Raw genomic sequence first — 26962 nt, forward strand, 5'->3', positions numbered from 1 at the left:
ATAGGGGCTGGGTTCAAAACTGGAACTGAGACCTTGTTCTAGTGTGGGAGCCTGACAACGCTGTTGTTGCTGCTTCTGAACTCCCTTCTCCCTTAGTACACAGAGCCCAGGGCCTGAATAGGGAAGAAGCTCTTCTCCTAAGTCTACCCTGAATCTGTGACCTATAACAAGGTAGTGGCAAAGCTACCAGGTGGCACCTATTGCCTAATAAGAGTTTGAAGACAGCTAGTCTAGAGTACCGTCTCTGGTCTGTCTTTGAGTGGTAGAGTGCTCCAAGTAATTGGTCCTGGTCAGACCCTATCACCAGTGTCTGAAGTATGTTGAGTCTGTCTTCCTCTGTCAACATGGTGTTGGAAAAATGACTCACTGTGATTTGTTTTGTTTTGGCTTTTCCTATTGGGAAAGTGTTTTTTTTTTCTATCTTTTTGAAGTTTTGTAGGATACTTAACTATAGTACTTCAAACTCCTACACTAAGTCCTGTGTCTCCAATTTGTATCCTAAAAATAAGCGAGAGAAGCTTAAGCAGTGACCACATTAGATATGTTCAACAGATGTACTCATTTGATGGTTTTGCAAATAGAGCAATTAGTGGACTATAAGAATAGTCCAAATAAAGTTGACTCAATGAGGGTGTGAATTGTGATAATAGCCATGGAGAGGAATCATATGCAAAATAGTTGGGGGTGGTTAAAAAAAAAAAAAAATCAACCTTGGATGAGGGAAGGAGGTGGGAGTAGAGATGAATGAAAGTGAAAAGTTGAGAATGGCTCCTGGGTTTTAAACTTGGTTTACAGAAAATTGGAGCTAATCTAGATAGAAATAAGGAAGAAGGGTTTAAGTTCTGTTTTGGATCTTTTAAGTTTGAGATGTATTGGGGATATCCAGTCTGAAATATGGGACTGGTGCTTTAGAGGGAGAGAAAAAAGTGGGTGTATAGATTTGGGGATTCCTTGTATGAAGATAAGGGCTGAATCCCTGGGAGCTGGCAGAAAAGAAAAAGGGAGGAAGGAAAGAGAGGGGAAGGGGCTCTAATCAAACTGTGGAATACACACACAAACATTTGTATTTCTATGATAATTCTGTGAAGGAGAATGAAAAGAATTAGAAAGAAAAAAGCAGAAAAGAGCAGTGTTATGAAATCCTAGCTGAGGAGAGAGCCTAAGAGTCTATTGGGGGAAGTGGGAGGTGGGGAGACAAGTGAGTAGGAATCAACATTTAGTGGCCAAGGAGAAGGAAGCCTATGAAAATGGTAATGAGTTGAACAATTAAGAGTCCACTAGGGACCTTGAAGACACAAGTTTCAGCTGAGTTGAAGCCAGATTACAAAAGGGTGGAGAAGTGAGTGGGATGTGAGAAAGTGGGGGCAATGGGTTTAAAGCCAGATTACAAAGAGCTGGAGCAGTGAGTGGGAGATGAGGAGCATGGAAACTTTCCAAGAGTTGGATTTTGCAAGGTTTGAATCCTTTATTAGCTACATGACTTTGGACAAGTCATCTTCCTGCCTCTCTATCTCAACTTCCTCCCCTGTAAAATGAGGATAATAATAGCACCTTCCTCCCAGGGTTATTGTAAGGATGAAATAAGATCACGTAAATGTCAGCTTTTATTCGCTGTGATACCTAGTATACCTGCTTGGTGTGAAAAAGAATTACCTTCGTGATTCATTTGGTACACCTGTGAGAAGAGCCAATCATTCATCCCAAAGTCTGAAGAAGAAACAGCATTATAACATTTATGAGGGAAAGGACTGACTCAGCATCTGCCAAATCAAAACTGAACTCTTCATGTGACCAGAGAACTACTCTTGAACCAGACAGAATGGGTTTGTGGGAGGGAGAGCCCAGAAGCAATCACTAACCACAACTAAATCAAGCTCTGGATGGGACTCACTCCAGCTACTATTCTGTCTGGCTTTTATATTCTGGGGTTTGTCCTTTCCTTAAAAAGTCAAAATAAAAATAATTTTTAAAAAAAGATGTTGGCTTTCATCTAGCCAGAGATCCAGTCCATACCTGAAAAGGGAACGTCCTGTAGCTTGTGGCACAATGGCACAATTAGAATCTGGATTGTAATTCTGCCTCAAATAGGATTCTGAAGACATTTGACTTTTCCAGGCCTCAAAGATGGAGATAAAAATCCCCATAAAGTGGGTGTGAGACTCAAATGAAACAACACGAGTAAAGCTTTTGGTAAACTTTATGGAGCACTATAATTGCTAGTGACATCTCTGACAAGTGGACATCTTCAGTGTCCTTCAGTAGGCGGGAAGTCAAGCCAGTCTCCCATAACCCCCAGCTAAGTCATTTCTCTCTGGGACAGCTCTAATCGTTAGGAAGTCTTTCCTCATAATAAGATGAAATTTGTCTCTTTGCCAGTCTCACTTCAGACCTTGCCCCTCTTCCACAGGATTGCCCTTTAGGCACAAATGTGTGTTCCCCCATCTCCATGTCCCCCCCCCCAATCTTTTCTTCATCTTCCATTTCCTTCCTGCTAAGAAGACACATGTGAAGATGAGTGGAGGGGACTCCAGTGAGCAGGAACTGGGGAAAGAGATTTGGATGGTTTTATCCTTGCTCTTGGCTAAGACATTCAAGTCTGAACTGTGCCCCCAAATATGAGGAACCAAGGAATCAGGACCCCCATCTGCTCAATTGGAGCTCAAGGGGGTCACCTGGCTCAACCCAGTTACACACATGGAGACCTCAGTCAGATTAATCCCTTGCAGGGACTCAGTTTCTCCTCTGTAAAGTGAGAGTTTCATTAAATGATTTTTGAGGTCCTTCCAGCTCCAAGTACCTTGATTCTATGACTTTTGATTTAATCCCACTTATATTCTTAATATATTATTGGCAGACAATATGCTGGGCACTGAAGAGAGACACAAAAATAAGTCCCTGGCCTCAAGGAACTTATATTCTACCATCCTCATATGCTCTGATATTTAAACAAGCATGTTATGGTTTTTCACTGACTATAATCTATAATTAAGGTCTGAAAATAGAAATTAATTTTGAGACAGATGAATGGCAAAATAGAGTACTGAGTCAGAGTCAGGGGTCAAGCATTTACTCCCTGGGCAAGTCACTTAAGTGCTGCCTCAGTTTCCTCAACTGTAAAATGGGAAGAGTAATAGGACCTATCTTCTAGGATTTATAGGATGATCAAATGAAATAATGTTTGCAAAGTGCTTGACATGGTGTCTGAGACATAGTAGGTACATAATAAATGTTTGTTCCCTCTCCTGTGCAATGCATTGTCACAGAGGTTCCTCCTCCAGGGAAGTTGACTCCCTGGCCAGGCACTAATTAAATGACACGATTATATCTTTTTTTTTTTTTTTTTTTTTACCAGAGGGGTCAGGACTCGGAGTAAGGTGGAATGGCATTTATACTTTCTGCTGGCTGCCATATACCACACAGGATGGACACCTCCTACCAGTGCAGGATATCCCCCAAGCAGCTAGCTTCTGGACAATCCCAGCCTATTAGGTGACAAAGAGAAACAAATAATCTTAGACCCTGTCCTGAAGAAGCTTACATTCTACTTACATCCATTAATAGACATTTCAGGCAAACTCTTGGATTATTTTATTGGTTGAACAAAAAGGGAAATTGAGGTGTGGAAGAATTGGGAAGTTAACTTCTAAGTTAGAACTTGGAATTACACACATTGTCACTGTAAACTGAGCATTCCTCCCTTGTCCTCTGCCCCCTCTTTCTGGGACTCCCCTATTTCTTTGGGAACTCTCAGAGACCCCAGGACTTGAACTGAAGCAGCCATTAAACAAGGCTGGCCCCTTTGAAGCTTTTCTCTAGCTCCCAATATTGTCTTTCCATGATTCAGAAAGTAATCTTACTCGCCTGGACCTTCCATAACATTAGTCATCTCTCTACTCTTTGCCTCCAGGGTCTCCTCTCTGAGTGAAATGCTTATTCACTCCCTTCATCAACTGACTCTTATTTCTTTTAATATCACTTAACATCTCCTTCTTTTGTTATACTGCCATCACAATAAGCCTCATTTATAGAGGAAGGAAAGGGAAAGAGGGAAGGAGAGAAGAAGGGAGAGAGAGACGGAGGGAGGAAGAAAGTGAAGTAGGGAGAGAGGAAAGGAAAGAATGGAAGGAAGGGAGGGGAGGGAGGAAAAAAAGAAAGAAAAAACAAGAGAAGGAAGGAAAAAAGAGAAAAAGAAGGAATGAAAGGGGAAGGGAGGAAAGGAAGGAGAGAAGGAGGAAGGGACTATGGATACCTAACTTAATTAAACTGCCCACCAAACCTCTATATCTATACTCTGTCCATACTTTCTCAATGGAGCAATGGATAAAGAGGAAAGGGGGAAGAAGGAGAAAAGGAGAAAGAGAGGAAAGAAGGAAGCAAGGAAGAGAAGCAGGAAGCAAGGAAGCAATCTTCCTTTTTCAGAGGCAGATGACTCAGCTCTGAACAAATAAGGAAAGCAGGCAGAGCTGCACTGATGGAGTAATTCTTGCTTGATTGTGGGAGGCACACTAATAAAGATTAAGATGGAGCAGGTGGCATTGAGTAGGCAAGGAAGAAAAAAAAACCTTTTCTTTCCTTCCCTCCTCCATCTTCTAGGAGAATCCAAATACAGCTTAGAAAGGTCCTTCAATCCCAATTCTGTCACTCACTGTCATGCCTGTGATTTTGGACGTCATGTTATCTCTCTGTGATTCAGTTTCCTCATCCATAAAATGAAGGAGGTGGGCTGGAGGGATGCTAAGGTTCTTTCCTGCTTTGAAAAATATAATTCTCTAAACTTATACTATTTCACTAAAAATCCTCATTTTACAGATAAAGCTAATAAGATCCAGTGAAGAGCTTGTCGATGGCTGAGCCAGAAATAGATCTTGGGGTCTCCTTGCTCCCAAGCCACTGCTAGGACACCCCCACTCCACTGAGGAGAACTCTCCTAGTAGATTAGCAAAGACCCAATAAGCTGAAGAAATCAAACTAAGTCATTAAACCACTTTGCCCTACTTACCTAATTGGCTCTTTCTGCAACCTAAGTGTCTGAGCCCACACAGTGTTTCAAGTTTGTGGGTGGAAGGGGGTGGGGAGGCTGTGTTCTTTTTAAATTTTCTCTCACTTCACTTACATTCATTCATTCATTCTTTCAACAAGCATTTATTAAGCTCCTGCTGTGTGCCAGGTGACAGTCTTGATACTGGAGACACAAAGATAAAAATAAAATTATCTTTAAGGACTTGACATTCTGTCATCTATTCTATTGTTTCAGAGCTGAGCCAGGATTTCATCAGTGCAGGGAACTCCCATTGAGGGCATCTCAACTCCTGCTGAGGGAAACTGGAACTTTAGAATAATTGATTAAGCTCCAGAAGAGACTTTGTTACAGACCAAAACCGAATCCCTCATTTTACAGATGAGGAAACTGAGATCCAGATGATTCAGGGACTTGCCCAGGATCAGAGAGGTAGTCCGAGGCAGGACTCAAAGGTAGGACTTCTTGATTCCAAGTCCTGACACAACTAGCCTCCAAAGCAGGTCAGCCTCTAGAGAATTGCTTGAGACCCTAAAAGGTTAAGTGATTTGTCAAAACCCATCCATGCCTCCAACCTATGTCAAAGGCAGGTTTAGAACTCGGGTCTCCCTGACTCTGAAGCCATTATTCTCTTTACTGCTGGCTCTCCACATTACAACCTACCCCTTATAATGAGGAAGAGGGAGACATTTTCATTGTTCTCTAGAAATATCCCAGCACCCTTCAGCACACTGGATTTAAATGCCAATTAAGCTCTGCCAATCAATAGTTAGTTGGCTCTGAGCCCCACCTGTGGCTTCTCTCCCTTGCCTTTGCAGTCTAGCCTTTGGCAAGTCCTTCCAGGAACAGCTTCATCCATAAGCCCTTGGGCCTCTGAAAAGGCTCCTTCTTGTTGGGCACCTGGTTTCCCTTCCTAAGATGAATGGTGTCCATCCATCTATGTGTCGTTCCCTTTTGCCCCAAGATGCGGTGTTGCTTCTCAGGTGAGTCCTTAGCATTCTCCTCCATACAGAAAGCAAGATTCGAAATTGGGGAACTCAGAAGGCTCCGGCTTCCCTGTTCTGGTGCTCGTGGTATTCTTGGGCTCTGAGTATGTTCTCTGGAGACACATCAGACCCAGCAGCAGCTTCCTCGAGGCCGAGGGAGTCTGTTGTCACTTTCTTATTTACAGCTTTCCTATTCCACATGATAGCTTAATGGTAACTGCTTTTGGGTGGAGAGGTGGGTGGGGAGTCCTGTTACTTGAAATCTGATACCTTGAGACCAGCCAGAAGCTGAATCTTGGTTATTTCATTTAATAGATGCTATTAAGCGCATATTCTATGTTAGACAGTGGGCAGGTACTACACACAGTAGGTGTTTAATAAGCATCTATTGGATAGAAAGTTGACCTTGGAGTCAAGAAGATTACAGATTTGGAGAAAAAAGAGTTTTTTAAAGTTAAGTAATATCTCATAGGTTACTCAACTAGTGAATATCTGAACCTAAGGTCCTCCCTCTGACAAGTACTAGCTCTCCAGTGCCTAGCACATAGTAGGAGCTTATTATCTATTTGTTGACTGATAAATGCACCAGGTAACTAAGACTGAGTAGGCAACAGTCTTTGGCGATGGAAGTTCCCTGTATTAATAAAACCCCAAATCTGGCCCAATTTAGTTCTGTTTGAGTCTTGGGGATACAAAAGTGAAAAAATGACATCCCCCATTCCTGAACTCATTTCATTCTGGTAGGAGAGAATTTATTTTTATGGAGATAAGAGTTCCATCTCTGGAACAAACATCTGGACAAAGTTCTCTAGGAAAATCTGAGCAAAATCCCTTCAACTGGGATCAAGAATGGGGAGAGGATTCCTAGCTGTGTGATCCTGGGCAAGTCACAACCCCAGCCTCAGGGAAAAAAAAAAAAAAAAGAATGGGGAGAGGAGAGTGCAGTTCCAGGAGAAGATGGTCGGGGTGGTCTTTCTGGAGCAAATAGTATGTGAGCCTTGAAAGAAAATAAGGATTTTAACAAATAGATCATAAAATCATGGCTATGAATCAAGAAAAGACCCCAGAGATGTTTAAGTGTAAATCCTCATTTTATATATAAGGTAACTGAGGCCTGGAAAGGTTGTGACTTACCTAGCATCTCACACTGGCAGAATTTGAATCCAGGTCCTCCTGGTTCTCAGACTCCCATCTTACTGTGTAATAAAGGAAAAATAGGAGGTTCTTCCAGATAAGAGAAATGTAGGAACACACCAGGAGGGAAAATGAGATACTGCTTTTGAAGGACAGGTAGTCATTCACTGTGGCCTGAATGTATAATGTGTGAAAGAAAATAATATGCAATACGTCTAAAAAAGACAAGATCACTGGGATAAGGAGCCTGCGTCTTATGGCACAGGCAACTTGAGCCACTTAAGCCTTTTAAGTGTAGAGACTGGTATGGTCACCTTTTCCATAATAGCTTGGTTAGTGTGACTTCTGAGTCAAGGGTGGATTGGAGAGGGAAGGTTCTGCAGGCAGGGAGATCATTTAGGAGGTTATGGAACAGATCAGGTGAAAGATAAGGGTTAGAAATGCCATGGAGCCCGAGTGGACAGAGAGAAGCAGTCTGGGAAAATCTCTTGGGCAAACAAACATTTGTTTTGGTTTCACTTTTACAAATTCAGGGCAAAAAGACAGGGCTTGTGCCGGGCTGACAAGATCTTTCCTCCTTGTCGACTTCTCCTTTTGGTGCTGCAGTCTCTCCCAACCTAATTATAGCTGTTTAAGTTCTTTGTAGCCTCCCAGAAGCTGCTGGTATTATCTAAGGTCTCCCATCACTCTAAGTTTTGGCAGGAGGAAAGATGACGGGTTTAGTTAATTCCATTTGATTGTTGGTCTTTGAGATCGCCCATTGCTACCCAATTCTTTCGGCATCCTGGTACCGTATGGATGTATTTGTATGTCATGAGCCCTCCTCACACGAGAAAAAGCTGCCTGGCACAGATCAATGAATGGGAATTAAATTCAGATTTGTTTGGAAATTTTTCTCAGTATTCATAGTAGTTAAGTGAAATACACTGGAGTGTCTAGAAATAGAGGTTGGGAATCCATTTATACCAGGAAAAAGAAATTCAATAAATCATTTCAGCAGCCACTTAGATTTCTTTTTTTTTTTCTTTTTCTTTTCTTTTCTTTTCTTTTCTTTTCTTTTCTTTTCTTTTCTTTTCTTTTCTTTTCTTTTCTTTTCTTTTCTTTTCTTTCTTTCTCTCTCTTTCTTCTCTCTCTCTTTCTTTCTTTCTTTCTTTCTTTCTTTCTTTCTTTCTTTCTTTCTTTCTTTCTTTCTTTCTTTCTTTCTTTCTTTCTTTTTCTTTCTTTCTTTCTTTCTTTCTTTCTTTCTTTCTTTCTTTTTCTTTCTTTCTTTCTTTCTTTCTTTCTTTCTTTTCTTTCTTTCTTTCTTTCTTTCTTTCTTTCTTCTTTCTTTCTTTCTTTCTTTCTTTCTTTCTTTCTTTCTTTCTTTCTTTCTTTCTTTCTTTCTTTCTTTCTTTCTTTCTTTTTAAACATTGCTATCTTTTGTTTTTATATTGCCTTCGTTTCCAAATATATCCCTCCCCAGTCTCCTAGCCAACAAGGGATCTCCTATAACAATACATAAATAAATAAATAAACAAACATTCAGCATAAACTAACATCTTAACTGAGTCTGAAAGTACATACAGCATTCTGTGCCAGAGCTCAGAATCGGAAGTCAGAGATCAGAGTTCAAATTCTGCCCAAGCACCTACTGACGCTGCTGCTGAGGGTCTGATAACTTGTCTCAGTTCAATTTCCTCCTGATAATGAGGCCAGTGTTAGAGAATTGTTGTGAGGATTAATTGAGATACTTTATCTATAGAGTGTTGCGATCCTTGAAGTGCTCTATAAACTTGTTACAATCTTCCAGAGAAAGGTGTATCTCCACATTTGGGGATAGATCAAACATTTAAATGTCTACTGTGTGCCAGAAAATAAGACAAAACATGTGACGTCTTCAAGGAACTTACATTCTACTGAGGGGGAAAGGGGTCAACTGAGAGAAATTTTAGGGCCAGGACACTAAGGAGATAAGAGAAGGGAGTCAAAGAAGGTTTCACATAGGAGTTGGTACCTGAGTTAATTATTGAAGAGCACTTTAGTGTGTGTGTGTGTGTGTGTGTGTGTGTGTGTGTGTGTGTGTGAGAAAGTGAAAGAGAGAGTGTGTGAGAGTGTGTGTGAGTGTGAGAGAGAGACACAAACAGAAAGTAGGGGGAGGGAAGAGGTCCTGAAGGAGAAGGAGGAGAAGGAGCATGGTCCAGCAAAGCAAAGGCTCAGAGGTAGGAGAGGGGTTGGGGATGAGTTAGCACACAGACCACACCAAAGACAAGGGCCATTCCACATGATCCTCATTTTCTTTTGTTCGACTTGCTTGGGACTGATGAGTGGAGGAGGTTCAGATGCTGAAGGCAAGAGCTTTGACTAGGAGAAGAGCACCTTATCTAATTTCCCTTGCTTAAAGCTATTATGAAATTTGCTTTCCACAGAAAGATTATTACTTTTAAAACTTGATTTGAAGTGATGCTGAGGCATTGTTATGTCAGAGAGCTGCAACAGCTCAGTTAAGGATGAAAGAGATTCTATTTATTAGGCTTTAATTCGGTTTTTAATGTTCGGTGCTTAGAGAAAGAACATTACCAGGCCTCAGTAGTCTACTCCAAGGAACAATGATGCAATGGAGGTCCACCTGGACACAGAAACTTCCCACTGACATGGACCAACTTTTCAGGAGAGCCCCTCGAGCAAATTAAACTTGACCTTTCCTCATTCCTTACCTTGTCTATAAGAACATGACTAAGAATATTCAGGAGAGGCCACAAGATGGTCCTGGAAGCGGAAAAGCCCGAGTTCAAACACAATCTCAGACATCTCTTAGCTTTGTGACCCAGGACAAAGTCACTTAGCCTCTGTCCAGTTTTCTCTCTGTAAAACAGGGATATAGTGGTACCTGCCTCATGGGGTTGTGGTGAAGAGCAAATGAGATGACTTTGAGAGAGGGTTTTGCAAATGATGAAGCAACGTCTAAGTGCACTATTATGATGCTACAGTAGAGAGAGGGCCAGCCCAGGAGTCAGGAAGGCCTGGGTTCAAGTCTAAACACATATTAACTGTCACATATTAACTGTGACTCAAGTTAGTTGCTTTATTTTCTCTGAGGTGTCCCCAGGCACCTCTAAGTAGGTAAGCTGTAAAGCAGGAGCTGACTTGCATGGGTGGAGGCAATTTCCTCACTAAGGAGTTCTTAATTTCATTGAAATCACAGGTCTGATTCAAAACCTTATGGGATTCGTTTGAGGAAGAGGAGGAAGGAAGGAAAAAACAAAGAAGGGTGAAAGGAAGCAAGAAAAATGGAGGGTGGAAGCGAGGAAGGAAGAAGGAAAGAGGAAGAAAGAAAAGAGAGAGGAACGAAGGAAAGACTGGGAGTAAGAAAGGAGGAAAGGGAGAGAGGGGAAGAAAGTAATGAAAGGAAGAAGAAAGGGAGGAAAGGAGAGAGAGAAAGAAAGAAAGGGAAAAAAGAAAAGGGAAGGGAGGAAATAGCAGAGAGAGCAGTATATAGTATACTATATTCCCTTTTCTGGGAAGCTATGCAATCCAAGGCCGCATTGGCTTTAAAAAAAAAAAAAAAAAAAAAATGTATATCCTACTACTGATTCAGATCAAGCTTGCAGTCCACTAAAAACCCTGGATTCTTTTCAAATAAATACTAGTTTTCTTGAACTACTTATGAGTATTTGTACCTTAACCCTAATAAGCTATTAAACTTTTATGGACAATTATTTCCTCTTAAAAATGATCACCTACTTGACTACATCGCTCCAATTCCTTTCTTTTGTCTCATTAACTCCCTGGCCACACAGCCCTCCCTTGGGAATATTGCCAATCTCCTATCTGTTTCGCCAGTTCTTTCCACCCACTAATCAACTTTATCAACAATTCCTTAACCTTCTAATTGCAATGGGAGGAGGAAAAATATTGGCTTGGATTATTACTGCCCTGGCACAAATCTAGTGCCTTGGTTTGAGTTAGAAGTAAAGAGAGAGAAGAGGAGAATTGGGAAGAGCCTCCTTTCTCCAGTAGGCACATGGCCAGGAACTCTCCTCTCTAGAAGATTAAATGGTAAAATTCTCAAATTTGGGGTTACTCTTAATTTATTTTTTAATGAAACTAGTCACTAGGCTTCCTTTCAATGCAATTTCTACGGTTGGCGCTGCCCAGGAATTCTCTCTTCTCTGTCCAGAAGGCAATATTCCTCGTTGTCTGGGAAATGCCTGTCTCCTAACAAGGAGATAATCCCAGGAATCCCTTCTGCGGTCAAGTGGGCATAGTTACACAGCTTTTCTGCATCTTGAAGGTCCCTTTGTTCTGAGCCCGTCATTAATTGTTGGGGAGGCTGTGACGATATGCCATAGTTGTGTTTACCACAGGGTGGAGGCTTAGATATCAAGGGGAATCTGTCAGCTTGGATAAAAATGGGACTCGCATCTAATAATAATCGCTGGCATTTCCATGGCATTCAAATTATGCCATTTGATCCTCACAACAATCCTTGGAAGTATTATTATTATTCCCATTTTACCTTTGAGGAAACTGAGGCAGAAGTCCAAAGTAACATAGCAAGGAAGGTCCTTTATAATTGCAATATTATTTATTTCAATGTTTCCTTTATAAGCACATATTTTCTTTTATACATTTAAAATCATTATTTTGAGAAAGGATTTCTAGGTGTGCCCACACTATCAAAGGGGTCCATGACACAAAGAAAGATGAAAATAACCTCTGATGCAAAGCCTTTCCGGATCAGCTCTGCTGTGCTCTTTCTGGCCTGCCCCTGAACAACAATAATAGCAAATATAATAATTATTATTATAAAATAACCATAAGGGATGAAAATATTTATCAGTTTACATTCATAAGCTATCACAAAATTGTCTCTCTCTCTCTCACACACACACACACACACACACATACATCCCTCATAGGAGAAGAGAGAATAAGCATTTATATAGCACCTACTGAGTGCCAGACATTCGACTAGAGACTTTTTTGCAATGATTATCTCATTTGATCTGCATACCAACCCTGGGAAATAGGTGCTGCTATTATCTCCGTAGTTGGCAAACTCTGACAAACAGAGATTAAGTGCCCAGGATCGCTCAGTTACTGAGTACTAGTAAGTACTAGTAAATTAATGGTAATATTAGTAAGTACTAATAGTATGTACTAGTACTAGTAAATGCTACTAGTTTTTACTGGTACTAATAAGTAGGTAAATACTAATAAGTACCTGAAGCTCGATTTGAACTCTGGACTTCCTGACGCCAGGCCCAGCATCGGTCCTGTACAGTCGGTCGCCCTTCTCCTTGCTGTCGTGGACTTTGGACTTAGAATGGACCTAGACTAGGCTTCTTAGATCAAATGCCTCATTTTCCTGAGTCAGGTGACTGGCTAACCCAAGGTCACATGTACTATTTAAATGGTCGATCCAGGATTTGAACCCAGACCTCCTGATCCTGAACTTGGGGTTCTTATCTGGATGTCTTCCAAGTGCTGAGGCAGCAGAGAGGCATTTCTTGTTTTGTTCTAAAACTACAGGTGGCCAACGGGTTGGGACTGGATTTGGAGGCAGTAAAACTGGGCAGTGAGCCTAGATAACTAGCTGACTGATGGTGAAGAGGAGGCTTGGCAGAGGTTCCTTGGATTGAGCCCGCCCCTCCAGCAACTTCAGGCCGTCGGCCCCTGTTTCGCCATCTGGGGCTGAGCAGAACAGCATGGCAGGGGTGCCGAGGACCCTGGGTTTGGAATCAGAGAGCTTGCGTTGGAATCCCAGCTTTTGACACCAAAGGGATTTGTATCTAATAATAATCGCTGGCATTTCCACGCCATTTGGTCCTCACTACAACCCTTGGAAGTACTATTATTATTCCCATTTTACATTTGAGGAAACTGAGGCAGAAGAGGTAAAATCTGTCCAAGGTCACAAAGCAAGGAAGTTCTTTATGATTCCAGTCCAGAGCTCTCTCCATCTTTCTGCTCAAATGCTTCTAATCTAACCCTCTAGTTGAAGAAACTAAGGCCCTTGGAAGTATCATGGTGGAAATCAAGTTGTACACTTATAAGTAGTTAGTGAAAGAGCCATTATTTGAACCCAGATCTTTTGACTTAAAATTTAGCACCACACTGACTCCCATCAAGGATAGACGAGCATGTGTCAGAGTGGCTACGTGAAGGCTTTAACTTTTTAACATTGCCACAGCTGAATCATTTCCTGTTCAGTCATTTCAGTCATTGGACTATTTGTGACCCCCTTGGGGGGTTTCTTGGCAGAGGCACTGCACTGCTTTTTCCTTTCTTTCCCCCAGCTCATTTTACAGATGAGGAGACTGAGGCAAACAGGATTAAGTGAGCTGCCTGGTCACTAGCTGATAATTAAATGACAAAGCAACATTCCTGCCCACAAACTAGATAGGGTAGTAGATAAAATGCTGGCTCTGGAATATAGATCTGAATTTAAATCTTGTCTCAGATACTTTTCTAGTCATTTGCCCTCTCAATCATTTGCCTCAGTTTCCTTATCTGTAAAATGAGGATAATAACAGCACTTCCTTCACAGGATTATTAGGAGGATTAAGCAAGAGCATATTTAAGTGCCATGTAAGTGTTAACTATTATTATTATTATTGAGCTGTATAATCCAATATTCTCTGAATCACAAGGTTATTTAGACCAACCCATGTGTGAATCATTGTCCCCCACCAATATGCCAGACACAAACTCCTCTAGCTTCAGTTTGTAGACCTGGGATTGGGGCTAGGGGCAGGGCTCGTGTCTCCCCTTCTTGTCCTCTTGTGCCCAGCCTTATTAGGAAACTCTTTCTAATGAGACCAGTTCTCTCTGCATGTTCATTTCCCACTTGGCTGCTCTTCTGCACTTTATGATCTCCAGAAACTCATCATCTGGCAAGATTAAATCGAACCTCTTGCCCTTGGGCTGCCCACCCCCACCCTCTCTGATTGAGGAAGGGAGGGGATGGACCTTGGAGAGCTCCTCTCAGATCCTCCACCATTTGATGAGACTGCCCAGGGTATTCACCTCATCATTTCTCATCCAGGTGTAGGACTTGCCCTCTTCCGAACCCAGAATCCACTCTTGTTTCCCTCACCTCACTTTAGGTGGCTTTATTCTTCAATTAGATTATGAGGTCCTTGAGGGCAGAGCTGGCACAGAATAAGCACTTAATAAATATTTACCCATTCTGACTCTTAAATCCATTGCTCTCAGTTTTGTTCACTGGAGCTTTGAGACCAGCCTTCCTGCCCCACCAACCCATTGTTTCCAATTTGGTACCTTGGGGCAAAGCCCAGTTCTGACCTTATTGAGAAGACCCTGGATTGTAGTGAGTGAATCTCTTGAATAACTTTTCTGAGTTGTTTTTTTTTTTTTCCTATGTTGGATGAAATGACCCTTAAATTCCCCCCTGACAATTCTAAATCCTAACTCTTATCCTGCTATTAGACAGTAAGTAGACATTGTGTCTTAGCTAAACTCTGTCTCTTCCCAGTACCTAATACAGAGCTTTGTCAGGGGTCAGTGCTGGTATGGCAAACTCTTGAAGAACTCTAGCTTTAGTGTTTGAATATCGGGCTGAGGAGAGGGCAATTAAATAAAGAGAACCCAGAAAACCACTTCAGGAAGTGCTGCAAGTGACCTGCTGGCACGGCATTCACCGGTCAGACTGCTAGGAAGTGGCAGCCCATAGACCACCTGGGTGCGCCGCTGGGAAAGAGCGGTCGGACAAGTCCGATGAAAGCCTTTGAGCTGACCCTGAGAGTGGGCTGCAGAGTTTCTAGTAGCACGAGATGACAGCCACCACTGCGAATCAAAGGATGTTCATTCCATGTGGCCATGCTGTGATCGTGTGTGAGTGAGGGCAAAGATCGGCCCATCTCCAATGGTGGTACGGTGCGTCCCTTCCATTATCCAACTGATCTTCCTAAAGATCTGACACTCGCTCCCCTACCCAAGAAACTCCCAGAATCCTTCTTAGCTCTTTGATTACCTAGGAATTCCTCTGTTTGGTTTTTGGAAAGGAGGGAAGGAATTGTTTTTTTTTTAAATGTTTTGATACATCACCTTTCTTTTTTACATCACCTCGATTTCCCAATATTTCCCTCCTCTTTTTTCAAAAGGAATCATCTCTTTTAACAAAAATATGAGGGAGAAACAATTTGGCAAAACTGAGCAACAATCTACCAAGTCTGATGTGTTTAATTATACACTTAGAATTCCCTATCTCCACAAAGAAAAGAGAAAACTGATTTCACATGTCTTTTCTTTGAAACTAAGCTTTTCCCATAATGCTTTTATGGCATTCTGGCTCCATTGTGTTGTTGCTCTTTTGGTTTACATTGTTCTTTGTATGCTCATTCGGTTTTGAATCAGTTTGATTGGCTTCATATCTTTCTCTGTATTCTTCATATTCATTATTTTAAAATATTCCTTTATATCCCAACACAATGATTAGATTAGCTGTTCCTGATAAGGGGCATTAAGGAGCACCAGCTCTGAGGTTAGCAGGACCAGAGTTGAATTCCAATCTCAAACTTACTATGTGATCCTGGACAAGTCACTTAATCCTGTTTATTTTAGCTTTCTCATTTGTAAAGTGAGCTAGAGAAGAAAATGGCAAATCACTCTAGTATTTTTGCCAAGAAAGCCCCCAAAGGGGTCATAGTCGGACACAACTATACAAAACATTCCCTAATGAACAGGCACCTACTTTGTTTCCAGTTCTTTTACTACTAAAAAATTGTTCCTATAAACATGATGGCATAGGTATTTTTATCATTGACCTCATTGAGGTGTGTACTTATCAGTGGGATCTTTGGGTCAAAGGGTGTGAACATGTTTAATCACTTTATTGGCTGAATTTCAAGTTGCTTTTCCAGGATAGTTGGACCAAGTCACAGTTTCACTAATAATATGTTAGTGTACCTTTCTTTTTACAACCTTTCCAAAACACATCATTCACCTCTTTTGTCATCTTTGCCAATTTGTTGGATGTGAGATAAAACCTCAGGGTTTTGTTTTTTATTCTAATTTCATTTTTAATGATGGAGCCATCTTTCACAACTCTTAATAACTTGCATTTCTTCCTTTGTTCACTCACATCTTTTGGCTACTTATCTATTGGAGAGTGGTTTTCCACCTTATATATTTATTAGTTCCCTTTTTAGCTTGGATATCCAACCCTTATCAGAAATATTTGATGCAAAATTCCCCCCTGACCTTAAGTTCTTAGAACCTTTTACAGTCTGGCTCCAGCTCCCATTCCAGGCTTATTCTTCATTACTTCCACTCACTCATTCAACAATTCAATCATCCTGGCCTACTTGTCATACCCCAAAAATGACATACCATCTCATACTCCAAAGTCTTTGCATAGTCTGACCTCATGCTTGAAAATATACTCCTTAACCTCTGTGTAATGGAATCCTTGTCTAATTTCTTTCTTTTTTTTTTTTTTAACTCAGAATATTTTTTATTTTTATTTATTTATTTTAAATTCATTTTTCCAAATTATCCCCTCCCTCCCTCCACTCCCTCCCCCCTTGTCTAATTTCAAGGTTCAATTCGGGTGCTTTAATCCTAAAGAAAATTACACTAATATCTCCTCTTTCACCCATTTTCTATTTCCCCCAAATTATTTTGTATTTACTTTGTGTGTGTGTGTGTGTGTGTGTGTGTGTTTGTATGTATATATATATTATTTTTATAATATATGTACTTGTTCTCTGTACTTGTTTTTCTTCAAATAGAATGTAAGCTCCCTGAAGGCAGAAACATGACTTCCCTTCTTTACTCTCCTTCCCTCCTTTTTTCTTCTCTTCCCTCCTTTCCCCCCTCCTTCCTCTTTCCCTTTTTCCTTCCTTTCCTTCCCTCCCTCCCTTTGTCCCCTCCTTTTCTTCTTTTCCCCTTTCCCTCCCTATCTCTCACCCTCCCTTCTCTCCCCTTCCTTCCCTTCCTCCTCTCTCCTTCCCTCTCTCTCTTGCTTCAATCTTTGTATTCCTAGCATGGTATCTTGCACATAGCAAGCATATAATACATTCTTGTTGGTTGGATCAGCATCCCTTGTGTGTAGAAAAGTCAGCGCTGTGTGGGGGATGGATTACTGGGACTTGTTCTGAGACAAGTGGAATCACATTCTATCCTTTTGTTAGTCACATGAGTTTAAGCAAATCCCTTTATTTTTCTGAGCCTATTTCTGCCTTCTGAGAAAATGGAAAGTAACATCCTCTAGCTCTTTTGAAAGCACATTTGTACAATCTCCATCACTATGGTCTGTTCTAGTCATTCAATGTCAAAAGAACTAGGGATCCAGTCCTGGGGCCAGGGAGATAATCAGAGCCTGGGAAAGTCTTTTTCTGTTCAATCCCTATTATGTGGCAATAATCACCACCCCCTGCAAGCAAATGGTGAAGAGGCCAATCCATAATTTCTGTGTCTGAATGGGGTTTCATAAAGAATATGACCTACCCAGGTGCCATCATCCTAAGATGATAGGAAGTCCCAAACAAAACCTTCAAATTATGAAAAAATGATCAGGAAAAAAGACTGAACCACAAACTAACTTTAACGTTCCTTGAAGCCTCCCTGCCCCAGTCACTGAAGATTCATGTTTCTTGGGAATTTGCTTCAAAGCTTTTGGTTCTCTTTATACAGAGAAAGTTTACTGCTTAGCACTAAGGTCGGTCCTTGAAAGTTAGGGGGACACTAATTGGCCAGGGGCTAACTAGCCTTGAAATTTGTGAGCATCGATTGGCCAGAGTATAGGTTTGTCTTAACTCTTGATCAGTCTGTTGGGCAGCTTGGTCTTGGCATATAGTCAACAACCTTGGGAGGCAGCTATTATCTCAAGGAGGACAGTTTTGCTCAGTGTTGATTCTTATACAGTGGAGAATTCACTGATTCCCAATTCAGAAGACTTCAGTTCAAATCCTATCCCTGGGCATTTATTACCTGACTTTGGGAAAAGTCATTTAACCCCCAGAGCCTCAATTTCCTCATTTTTAAAATGAGAGGATTGAATTAGAGAGCTTCTGAGATTTCTCCCAAGTTTAGATCTATGATTATCCAGAATGTACCAACAAGCATTTGGTAAAAGTACTTTTTTATGTGCTCAGCACTGTGAATATGAAATCGTACCTGCCCTCTTTGAGCTTACTTTCTCCTGGAGGGTATAATACATTCACAGGTAATTAAGTATATGATATAAATGGAATGGTGAGTCAAACTGAATATTGTTTTGCACCTTGATTACTGAAAATGATATCCCTTCTCATCAATAGAAAAAGTTAGAGAGAAGTATGAGTTTAGGAGGAGAGGTTATAAGTTAGAATTTGAGGTGTCAGTAGAACATCCCACGAGGGTATGACCTTAAGAAAAGCAGGAAACAACAACTTATACGCTAAGACTTCTTACAAAGTCGGGGAAACTCTGTTGAACTTTTAACAAGCAAATTAAAGATTACACTAGATAATTTTTATACTAGAAAGAAAAACTATTGAACTTAACCTGTAGGGAGGAAAAGAATATTAATACATTCTATTTAAGAGCAGTCAGTAATCTACCAAAGAAGGAAGTCTCCGAAAATGGAAGTTGTATAAGAGTTTAGGACAGTAATAATAATGGCTAACATTTCCATAGTTCTTTTATGGTTGACAACGCCACACACACACACCACACACACACACACACACACACACACACACACACACATACACACACACGAAACTTTACAGATATTATTATTATTCAATAAGCAGTAAATGGAACCACTCTCCCATGGCATCTTGGTTCATTATTTAACCTTGAACATCAATACCTTCAGGATACTAAAGCATTAGTATCCAAAGTGGTTTCCCCAGCATTTTAGGTGAAGTTCGTGGCACATTTGGAGGCCCAGGGAGGGACAGAAGTGACCCAGGATGGACAGGTATCAATGCAATAAGCAACACTGAAGGAAGTATTGCATTTTTATCAGTGAGAAGCCTGATTCATTCCAGTATGTTTTATATATATATATATATGTATATATATATTTCCAATGATCTATGAATAGGAGATGACATAAAGGGTGTTATCTAGGAAATGTGTTATCTAGGAAACTTTTATTAAGCACCTACTATGTGCCAGACACTGTGTTACATGCTAGAAATACAAAAAATAGCTGATAAACACAGAACAGTCTATGCTTTGAGGGAGTTCACAGCCTGATAGGGGAGGCAACGTGAAAGGACTGTTACAGGCAAGATGTGTGTGGGTCCACTTGGAGATAATTCATTGAGCAATAGTACTAACATTAAAGGGAATCAGGAAAAACTCCGTATTGAAGGTGGGATTTTAGCTGGAAACTGAAGGAAGCCAGACTAGTCAGGCGGCAAAGATGGGAGGGGAAAACATTCCAGACATTGAGGACAACCAGAGAAAATGCCCAGAATCAGGAAATGAAGTGTCTTGTGCAGCAAAAAAAAAAAAAAAAAAAAGGGGGGGGGGCAAAGAAGCTAGTGTCCCAGGGGGGAGAAGCATGGAAAGAGAGCTTTTATATTTGCCAGGGACCCAATGCAATTAATTGCATGGAGGTGACATGGTCTTCTCTGTGCTTTAGGATGATCAGTTTTAGAGTTAGGGAGGAAGGAGTGGAGTGGAGTGGGGATGGGGAGACTTGAGACAGGGTCACCAATTGTCGGGCTATTGCAGTAGTACAGATGTGGGGGAAATAAGGGCCTGTACCCAGGTGATTGCAGTCAAGGGAGTCATATTGAAGAAATATGGCAAAAGTAAAATTGGCAGGAGTTGGCAAGAAATTTCTGGTTGGGTGGTGGGCACCAGAAGGTGGGAGCCCTAGCGTACTCTATCATACTATCATTTACACAGCACTTTAAGGTGTGCAAAAAGAATTGTTGAATACTTTATTTAATCCTCACAACAACCCTGGCAAGTAAAAATTATTATCCCCATTTTACAGATGAGGAAACCGAGGCAGACTAAGCTTAAGTGACTTGCTTGGGACTACACAGCGAGTAGGCATCTGGTACCAGATTTGAAGTCATATCTTCCTGACCTCAAGCCCAAGGCTCGCTATATGCTAAATTTCTTTCTGGAATTGAATTAATAGGAGAGATATCATACTTGAGACACATACGTAGACTACATAGAAGAGCATGGTATGATTGGGCAGAGGGGACTCGGGAAAAGAGGAAGGAGTACCATCGAGGAAGGATCTGTGGGTCAAATCCCATCCCTTTGGATCAAAACAAAGAGAACAACTCATAGTATCATGCAAGAAGTCCATAACACAAATGTTGTCGGTGTCCTGTATCACTGTTGTAGTACTTTAGGCTGGGTTTTCACTGTTCACCAAATCCTGAAGTAATTTTTAGGGAACATAAGTGGTAAATGTGAAGATCTCCATAGAAAATCTGGATGGAAAACTGCCCATGCCATTGCCCTGCCCTGGCGAGTCCCACCATGTATGCCAGAATAATTATGGCTTTGATTATGGGTTTGCCTTATCACTTTGCCTCTTTAATCTACCTACAGCTCCCAGTTTCATCTCCAATTCCACTTTCCTTTCTGGTTGTGGGCCCCAGGGGGATTTTAACCATAGATGCGACTTGAAGTCAGTGCCAGTGATAGGGGTTGAGGTCTCTTTAATCTCTCATCACTAGTACACTGGTACTGCACTCGGAACTTATTAAAGTGTGTGACCTTAAGGAAATCACTTCATCTCACTATACGTCCTTTGTAAAATGGATTCTATATCCCTTTTTTTTGGTGTGTGTATGATTTATGCTTTATTTTTCATGATAAAATATATGTCTAATCCAATATATGTATACATATTTATACAATTATCTTGTTGCGCAAGAAAAATCACCTCAAAAAGGAAAAAAAAATGAAAAAGAAAACGAAATGTTCCCAAAATTATAAGTTATTACAAAGGTAGCTAGGAGGTACAGTGGATAGTGTACCAGTTCATAAGTCAGGAAGACTCCTCTTCCTGAGTTCAAATATGGCTTTAGACACTTAATAGCTGTGTGACCCTGGCCAAGTTACTTCACTCTGTTTGCCTCAGTCTTCTCCTCTGTAAAATGAGCTGGAGAAAGAAAGGGCAAACAAACAAACAAAAAAAAAAACAAATAGGGTCACAAAGAGTTTGACTCGACTGAACAACAATATTGTAAAGATCAGGAGTTCTTAATTTAAAAACATGGGCTCCTTGGTTTGGATATCAACTCATTCTTTCCATTGCACAAATGCCAAAAGCAGTTAAGACTTCTGGACCCTGGACTTTGCAAAGGCAAAGCCAGGAGTCTTTTTGAAAAGAATTTTGCCCCGGTTCTACACTCATATGGAATAGAAGTGATGGTAGTCGATTGTTGTCATTGCAGAGAAGGCAGATATGAAAGACAAGGTGAGAAGCTGTTTGACTCAATGGAAGGAAGCCTCATTTCAGAGAGAGAAAAGGCGACATTTATTTTTTTAGTACTGTTTAGTTTCCTTTGTGTTTAAAAGCCCGATTCTGAGAAGCTTCTCCACATCTCCAAAGGACACTCGGAGAAAATGGTGAGATATTGGGTGAAAGTCAGGGATTGTTGTTACGGATGTGGGAGAGGGAGCTCACCAAATACGTTTCTTTGAACAACTGGACCTCCCCTGGGTTCTTCCAAAGCCCAGGACTCGGCCCTTGTTTCAAGTGTCTTTACAAAGACCCTAGCCCTAGTGCTTAAATAAATGCTTATTAAGTGGAATCGAAGTCTAGTTTGTCTCAGTCTTGCCATTATCTTTATCATTTCAGTCTCTGGTAGCTCTAGTTCAGGCTCACCTTTCTGGTCTGTCTTCTCATAGATTCAAGTAGATCTGGGCTAAGCCCTCAGCAAAAAGTGTGTGTGTGTGTGTGTGTGTGTGTGTGTGTGTGTGTGTGTGTGTGTGTGTTAGGGGGAAGGGGTGAACCACTCTGTGTGCAATCTTGGATTTGCCTCTTTGGAATCCAGAAACCTTAGAGATTGCTGGGAAGGATTTTACCAAAGGGAACTTTCCTCTGGGTGTGGCAGCAGAGACTCTGGAGTTTATCTATGTAAGGAGCATTCCTTTTTGTTCCTTAGCCAAGGCTAGGCAATTAAATCTGAGAGAAAGAAGACTGGATTTAAAAGATAGGAAAGACTGGGTCCATTACTTCTTCAGAGAGAAATCGGATCATCTTTCAGATTTAATCCCATCCTTTGTAAAATGGAAATATTTGTATAATAGGAAAAAAGATCTTTTGCAAATTATAAAATGCTACCTAACTAAGGTAATAATTAGTATTATTCAGTTGATTTTCAGGTGTGTTCACTCTTCATGTCATGACCTCATTTGTTTTTTTCCCCAGCAAAGATAATAGAGTGGTTTTCCATTTCTTTCTCCAGCTTATTTTACAGATGAGGAAACTGAAGCAAATAAGGTGAAGTGACTTGCCCAAGGTCACATAGCTAGTAAATATCTGAAGCCAGATTTAAACTTGGGAAGATAAATCTTCCTGACCTTTGGCCTGGCCCTTAATCCATTAAACTACCTAGCTGGCTAAGTTCATAATATATAATGATCATCTCAGGGAGCCCTAGTCTGGGCATAGCCTTGGACAATTGCTAGAAGACTGCAAGTATCAGTTCCTACAGTTCCTAGCTCTGTAGGAGCATGGATTTAAGTGCTAGACTCTTTTAACTTTGGAAAGGAAGAAACTGGCCCAGAAAGATTGTGATTCATTTAGCATCACACAGGTATAACATGCGTATATGTATGTGTATATGTATATACATAATCTATGTAAGGAGCTTTCCTTTTTGTTCCTTAGCCAAGGCTAGTGTAAAAAGAAACAAAGGAATAGCGTGGAAAGAATATAACTTATTAAGTGACTTCTGGGTTCATAATATAGTCCTAGGCACATAACATATGATGCAGTCCCTGAACTCACAGAATTTGCATTTTACTAGGTGGACATAATCTGCACACAAGCAGGTAAATTATAAACAAAACTTCCCATCTTATTCAAGTTGCATTGACTTTGATTTTGCAAAAACTTTAAATTTTGATGTAATCAGAAGTATTTACTTAATCTTTTGTGATCACATGATCACGTGTTTAGTTAAAACTATTCTTCAGCTAAAACTGTGATTCACTAACTCTCTCTTTCTGTCTCTCTTGCCTCTTTCTCTAATGACCTAGTTTTCTTTCTTTCTTTCTTTCTTTCTTTTTTTTTTTTAATCAGTGCCAATGAATTTTGGAGATAACTATACTATGATCTTGGATTTGGAAATACTATTCCTTTACTATTTCTACTACCCTCCTCTCATAGCTGTTGTTTCTCTTCCAATTCTAGGCCTTTTGGTTCTCAATACTTATTAGGGAAATTGGTTTATAATTTTCTTTCTCTGTTTTGGCTCTTCCTGGCTTAGGTGTCAGCTTCTGTGTCATAAGAGGAATCTGGTAGGGATTCTTATTTGCTTATTTACCCAAATAGTTCATATAACATTGGAATTAATTGTTCTTTAACTTTTTGGCAGACTTAACTTATACATTAATCTAAGCCTTTTGTTTCTCAGGACAAATTTTATAATTATTTTGTCTATCTCTATAAAGTATCTCCTTAGTCATTTGATATGGTGTTTAGATAATAATATTTTTATTATACTGTTATGATCAAGAATATTCCTCCAACTATTCCAATCATTGAGTTTTATAATTATATATTTATCGTTTTTGAATATACCTTGGTAGATTGACTCTCAGATAATTTATGTATGTAACTAAATACAAAGTAATACACAATGAAGGAAAGAGTGCTAACTTTCTAGTTAATGGGGATCCTAGGATTGGGAAAAGCTTTGGGTAAGAAGTATGGGATGGCTGCTAATCTGGGCTTTTGAGGGAAACTAGTTGACGAGAAAAGAGAGGGAATGCCGGATATAGGGACCACTTAATATAAAGGTCAGAGATAGAAAATACTATATAGCCAATGCTTCATGGTTAATGTAACTAGAAGGGAGAGTGTATTTGAGGAGTTATATGAAGTAAAACTGGAAAGACTGATTGGGAACCAGACTTTTGTGGAAGCCATTAAATATGAACTTGAGTATTTCCAGCATTTATTTTGTTCCAGGCACCATTTTAAGCCTGGGAAAACAAATGTAGCATCATCTTTGGTCACATGTTGCCCATTCCCACTTGTACTGATAAGCTGGGTCTTTGGATGATGGTTGGCTATTACTCTTAGGGCTGGGATTCTAGGAGTAACCCGAAGGAGTTGGGTTTCTTCTAATAATATCTCATGTTGTTCATTCATTTCAGCCATGCATGACTCTTTATGATGTCAAATTAGTCTTTTCCTGGTAAAGATAATGGAGTGATTTGCCATTTCCTTCTCTAGCTCATTTTACAGATGAAGAAACCGAGGCAGTTAAGTGACCTGTTCAGGGCCACACAGCTGGCATCTGAAATTGGATTTGAACTTGTGAAGATGTCTTCCTGATTCCAAGTTCAGTGCTCTTTCTAATTTGCTTTCGGCAAACGATTTACTCAGTTCAAAAATGCCCCAGTTCTCAAAGCTTGGCGGACCCTTCTACAATCCTCACAAGATCATGGCAAGACTGAACTCAGTGCTTTATGTCTTAGACATAGAGCCTCCTTCTCAGGGGGAAGGGGAACACTTCTTGGAATTCTCTTTTCTTTGGGTGAAGATTGCTTCTGGCTCGCTTCCTTGTCTCCTACTGGTCCAACTTCTCCCGTCTCATTGAGATGGCTGTATCTCTGATGAAAGTCAAGCTATTTCCTCTCAGGGGCCTGGCTAGAATCCCCCAAACTGGAATTCTTCCACCCTGGTTCGTGGCTTAATTGGACTCAATCTGCTCCAGAGGTTTTCTGGGCGGTCTCATATGCTTTTCCTCTAATGTCCGAAACATCACCAACTTCTCAAATGTATTATGTAGCTGTTCACGACTAGTTGACATTTTGAACATTCAGGGGGGATGTCTGGGCTTTCTGTGATTGTTCATTGTTGTGGGGTAGAAATCCCTTCTTATACAAAGGGGGGGGTGTTGTGTTCTCTCCAGGAACAATGCGCACATACCGTAAAGAGATTATTTGAAGCAAATATGAAGTAACATGGAGGGTTTGTTTTTTTTGGGGGGGGGAAGGGAAGAGGGTTATTAGAAGCTCGGATGGGACAGGAAAAGTTTTAGAGAAGAGGATGCACCCTCTGGGATTGGAACTAAACATTTCTTTTTTTTTTTTTTTTAATTTTTTTTTATTCATTTTTCCACATTATCCCCCCCTCCCTCCACTCCCTGCCCCCAATGGCAGGCAATCCCATACATTTTACATGTGTTACAGTATAACCTAGATATAATATATGTGTGTAAATCCAATTTTCTTGTTGCACATTAATTATTACCTTCCGAAGGTATGAGTAACCTGGGTACATAGACATTAGTGCTAACAATTTACATTCACTTCCCAGTGGAACTAAACATTTCTTGTAGGAAAGGGATATTGGTGGGGATGGGTGGGTGCAAGCCAGAAAGACCTATATTGTTTAGCTTAGGGACGGTGACTGACGACAGGGAACCGCGGAACATGGCTGAAGGGGCAGTAGTGACAGTATGTAGCTCAAGAATATCATTCACCTCTGCAGTGGGAGACTGGCTGCTCTACCTTTCCCTGTTAGGACTGAATGAGATGATGACCACTGTCACGGGAAAACGTTGTTAATCATTAAAAAAAAAATTAAGGACCGGATTATCCTGTCTCTGAAATTAGGTTATGATCTATTATGAGTGGAGCTGGATTTGGAATAGACCGACTGAGATTGGCTGAGGAGAAAGGATAGGGAGACATCCCGGGAGCCACCCTAGGAAGTACAGTAATTGCAGGGGGGGGAGGGGAGGAGAGGGAGAGGCAGGGGCTTTTGATTTTTCCCTTTTCTGTGCTGAATGTGCAGACTTGGGCTTTTTTGGGTTGTTTTTAAGGTGAGGAATGATAATGTAGAAGTAGGGGAAAAAATAACCCGGCTTAAGGTGTGATCCTGTAGCTGTTCTGATTCAAGGCTGTTTAAAATGAGTCTGAGGGAGCTGCCGAACGAGGTGATGCGAGAGGGAGGTGTGGAAGGCGCTCAGGTGAGGGAGGGGATTGTGTAACTTCTCCCAGACTTGTTTTGTAGTGGGACGGTCCGGAGCAGAAGTGCCAAGCCGAGCGCCGGCTCCGCAGACACCCCTCGCCACACCCATGGGCAGGCGGCTCGAGCTTCCAGATTTCCGGCCGATGCCCATGCCTTACCCGCTGGGCCAGCAGTGCCTTCTGAAGGTCTGAGTCTTCACGGACAGGGAGGCTGTTCCACATGAAAGTGTGGGGGGGGTTTACCTCCCCCTCTCCCCCCCCTCTGTTCCATTTCTTCTGTCTTCCTGGGCGGCCGTGCCTGGGCTTTGCAGCCACCGTGGGCTCTCGTTCTACGATCCACGGAGGCGGCGGCTCTTTTCTCAGCCCCTGACCTTTCACCCTCCCATCAGCAGTCTGCCGGGCTCCCAGTGTTTTCCTCCTCTAGCTGAAGCCCAGCCCCGCTCCCTGGGGGGCTGCCGCACACCTCCTGGTTTGTTTTTGTTTTAAAAAGGTGACATTCTGGGCAGCAACGTGGCCCTGGAGTGGGCAGGACTTGTGAGATGTGTGAATCTGGGCAAGTCGCTTCCCCCGGACTGCCTCAGAAACAAAAATAAGAGGTGACCGGTCCTGCCAGCCCATTCCGGGCAGCCTGGCCAGAGCCTGCTGAAGCTGCCCGGCGAAGGGGAGATTCTGTACTTGTTCAGCGGAGGAGGATCTT

General features: G+C 41.3%; 1 protein-coding gene across 1 annotated transcript in view; it reads left to right on the forward strand.

Annotated features, from left to right (window-relative positions):
• Nucleotides 1–5861: 5861 nt before the first annotated feature.
• The window catches only part of PPP2R2A (protein phosphatase 2 regulatory subunit Balpha), a 106729-nt gene continuing 85628 nt past the window's right edge, over nt 5862–26962 (forward strand). Inside the window, exon 1 of the mRNA XM_074285437.1 lies at nt 5862–6000. Coding sequence (XP_074141538.1) covers nt 5940–6000 — 61 coding nt within the window. The 5' untranslated portion in view covers nt 5862–5939. The remainder of the gene's footprint in view (nt 6001–26962) is intronic.

This window comes from Sminthopsis crassicaudata, chromosome 2, assembly GCF_048593235.1.
Source record: "Sminthopsis crassicaudata isolate SCR6 chromosome 2, ASM4859323v1, whole genome shotgun sequence".
Classification (NCBI taxonomy): Eukaryota; Metazoa; Chordata; class Mammalia; order Dasyuromorphia; family Dasyuridae; genus Sminthopsis; species Sminthopsis crassicaudata.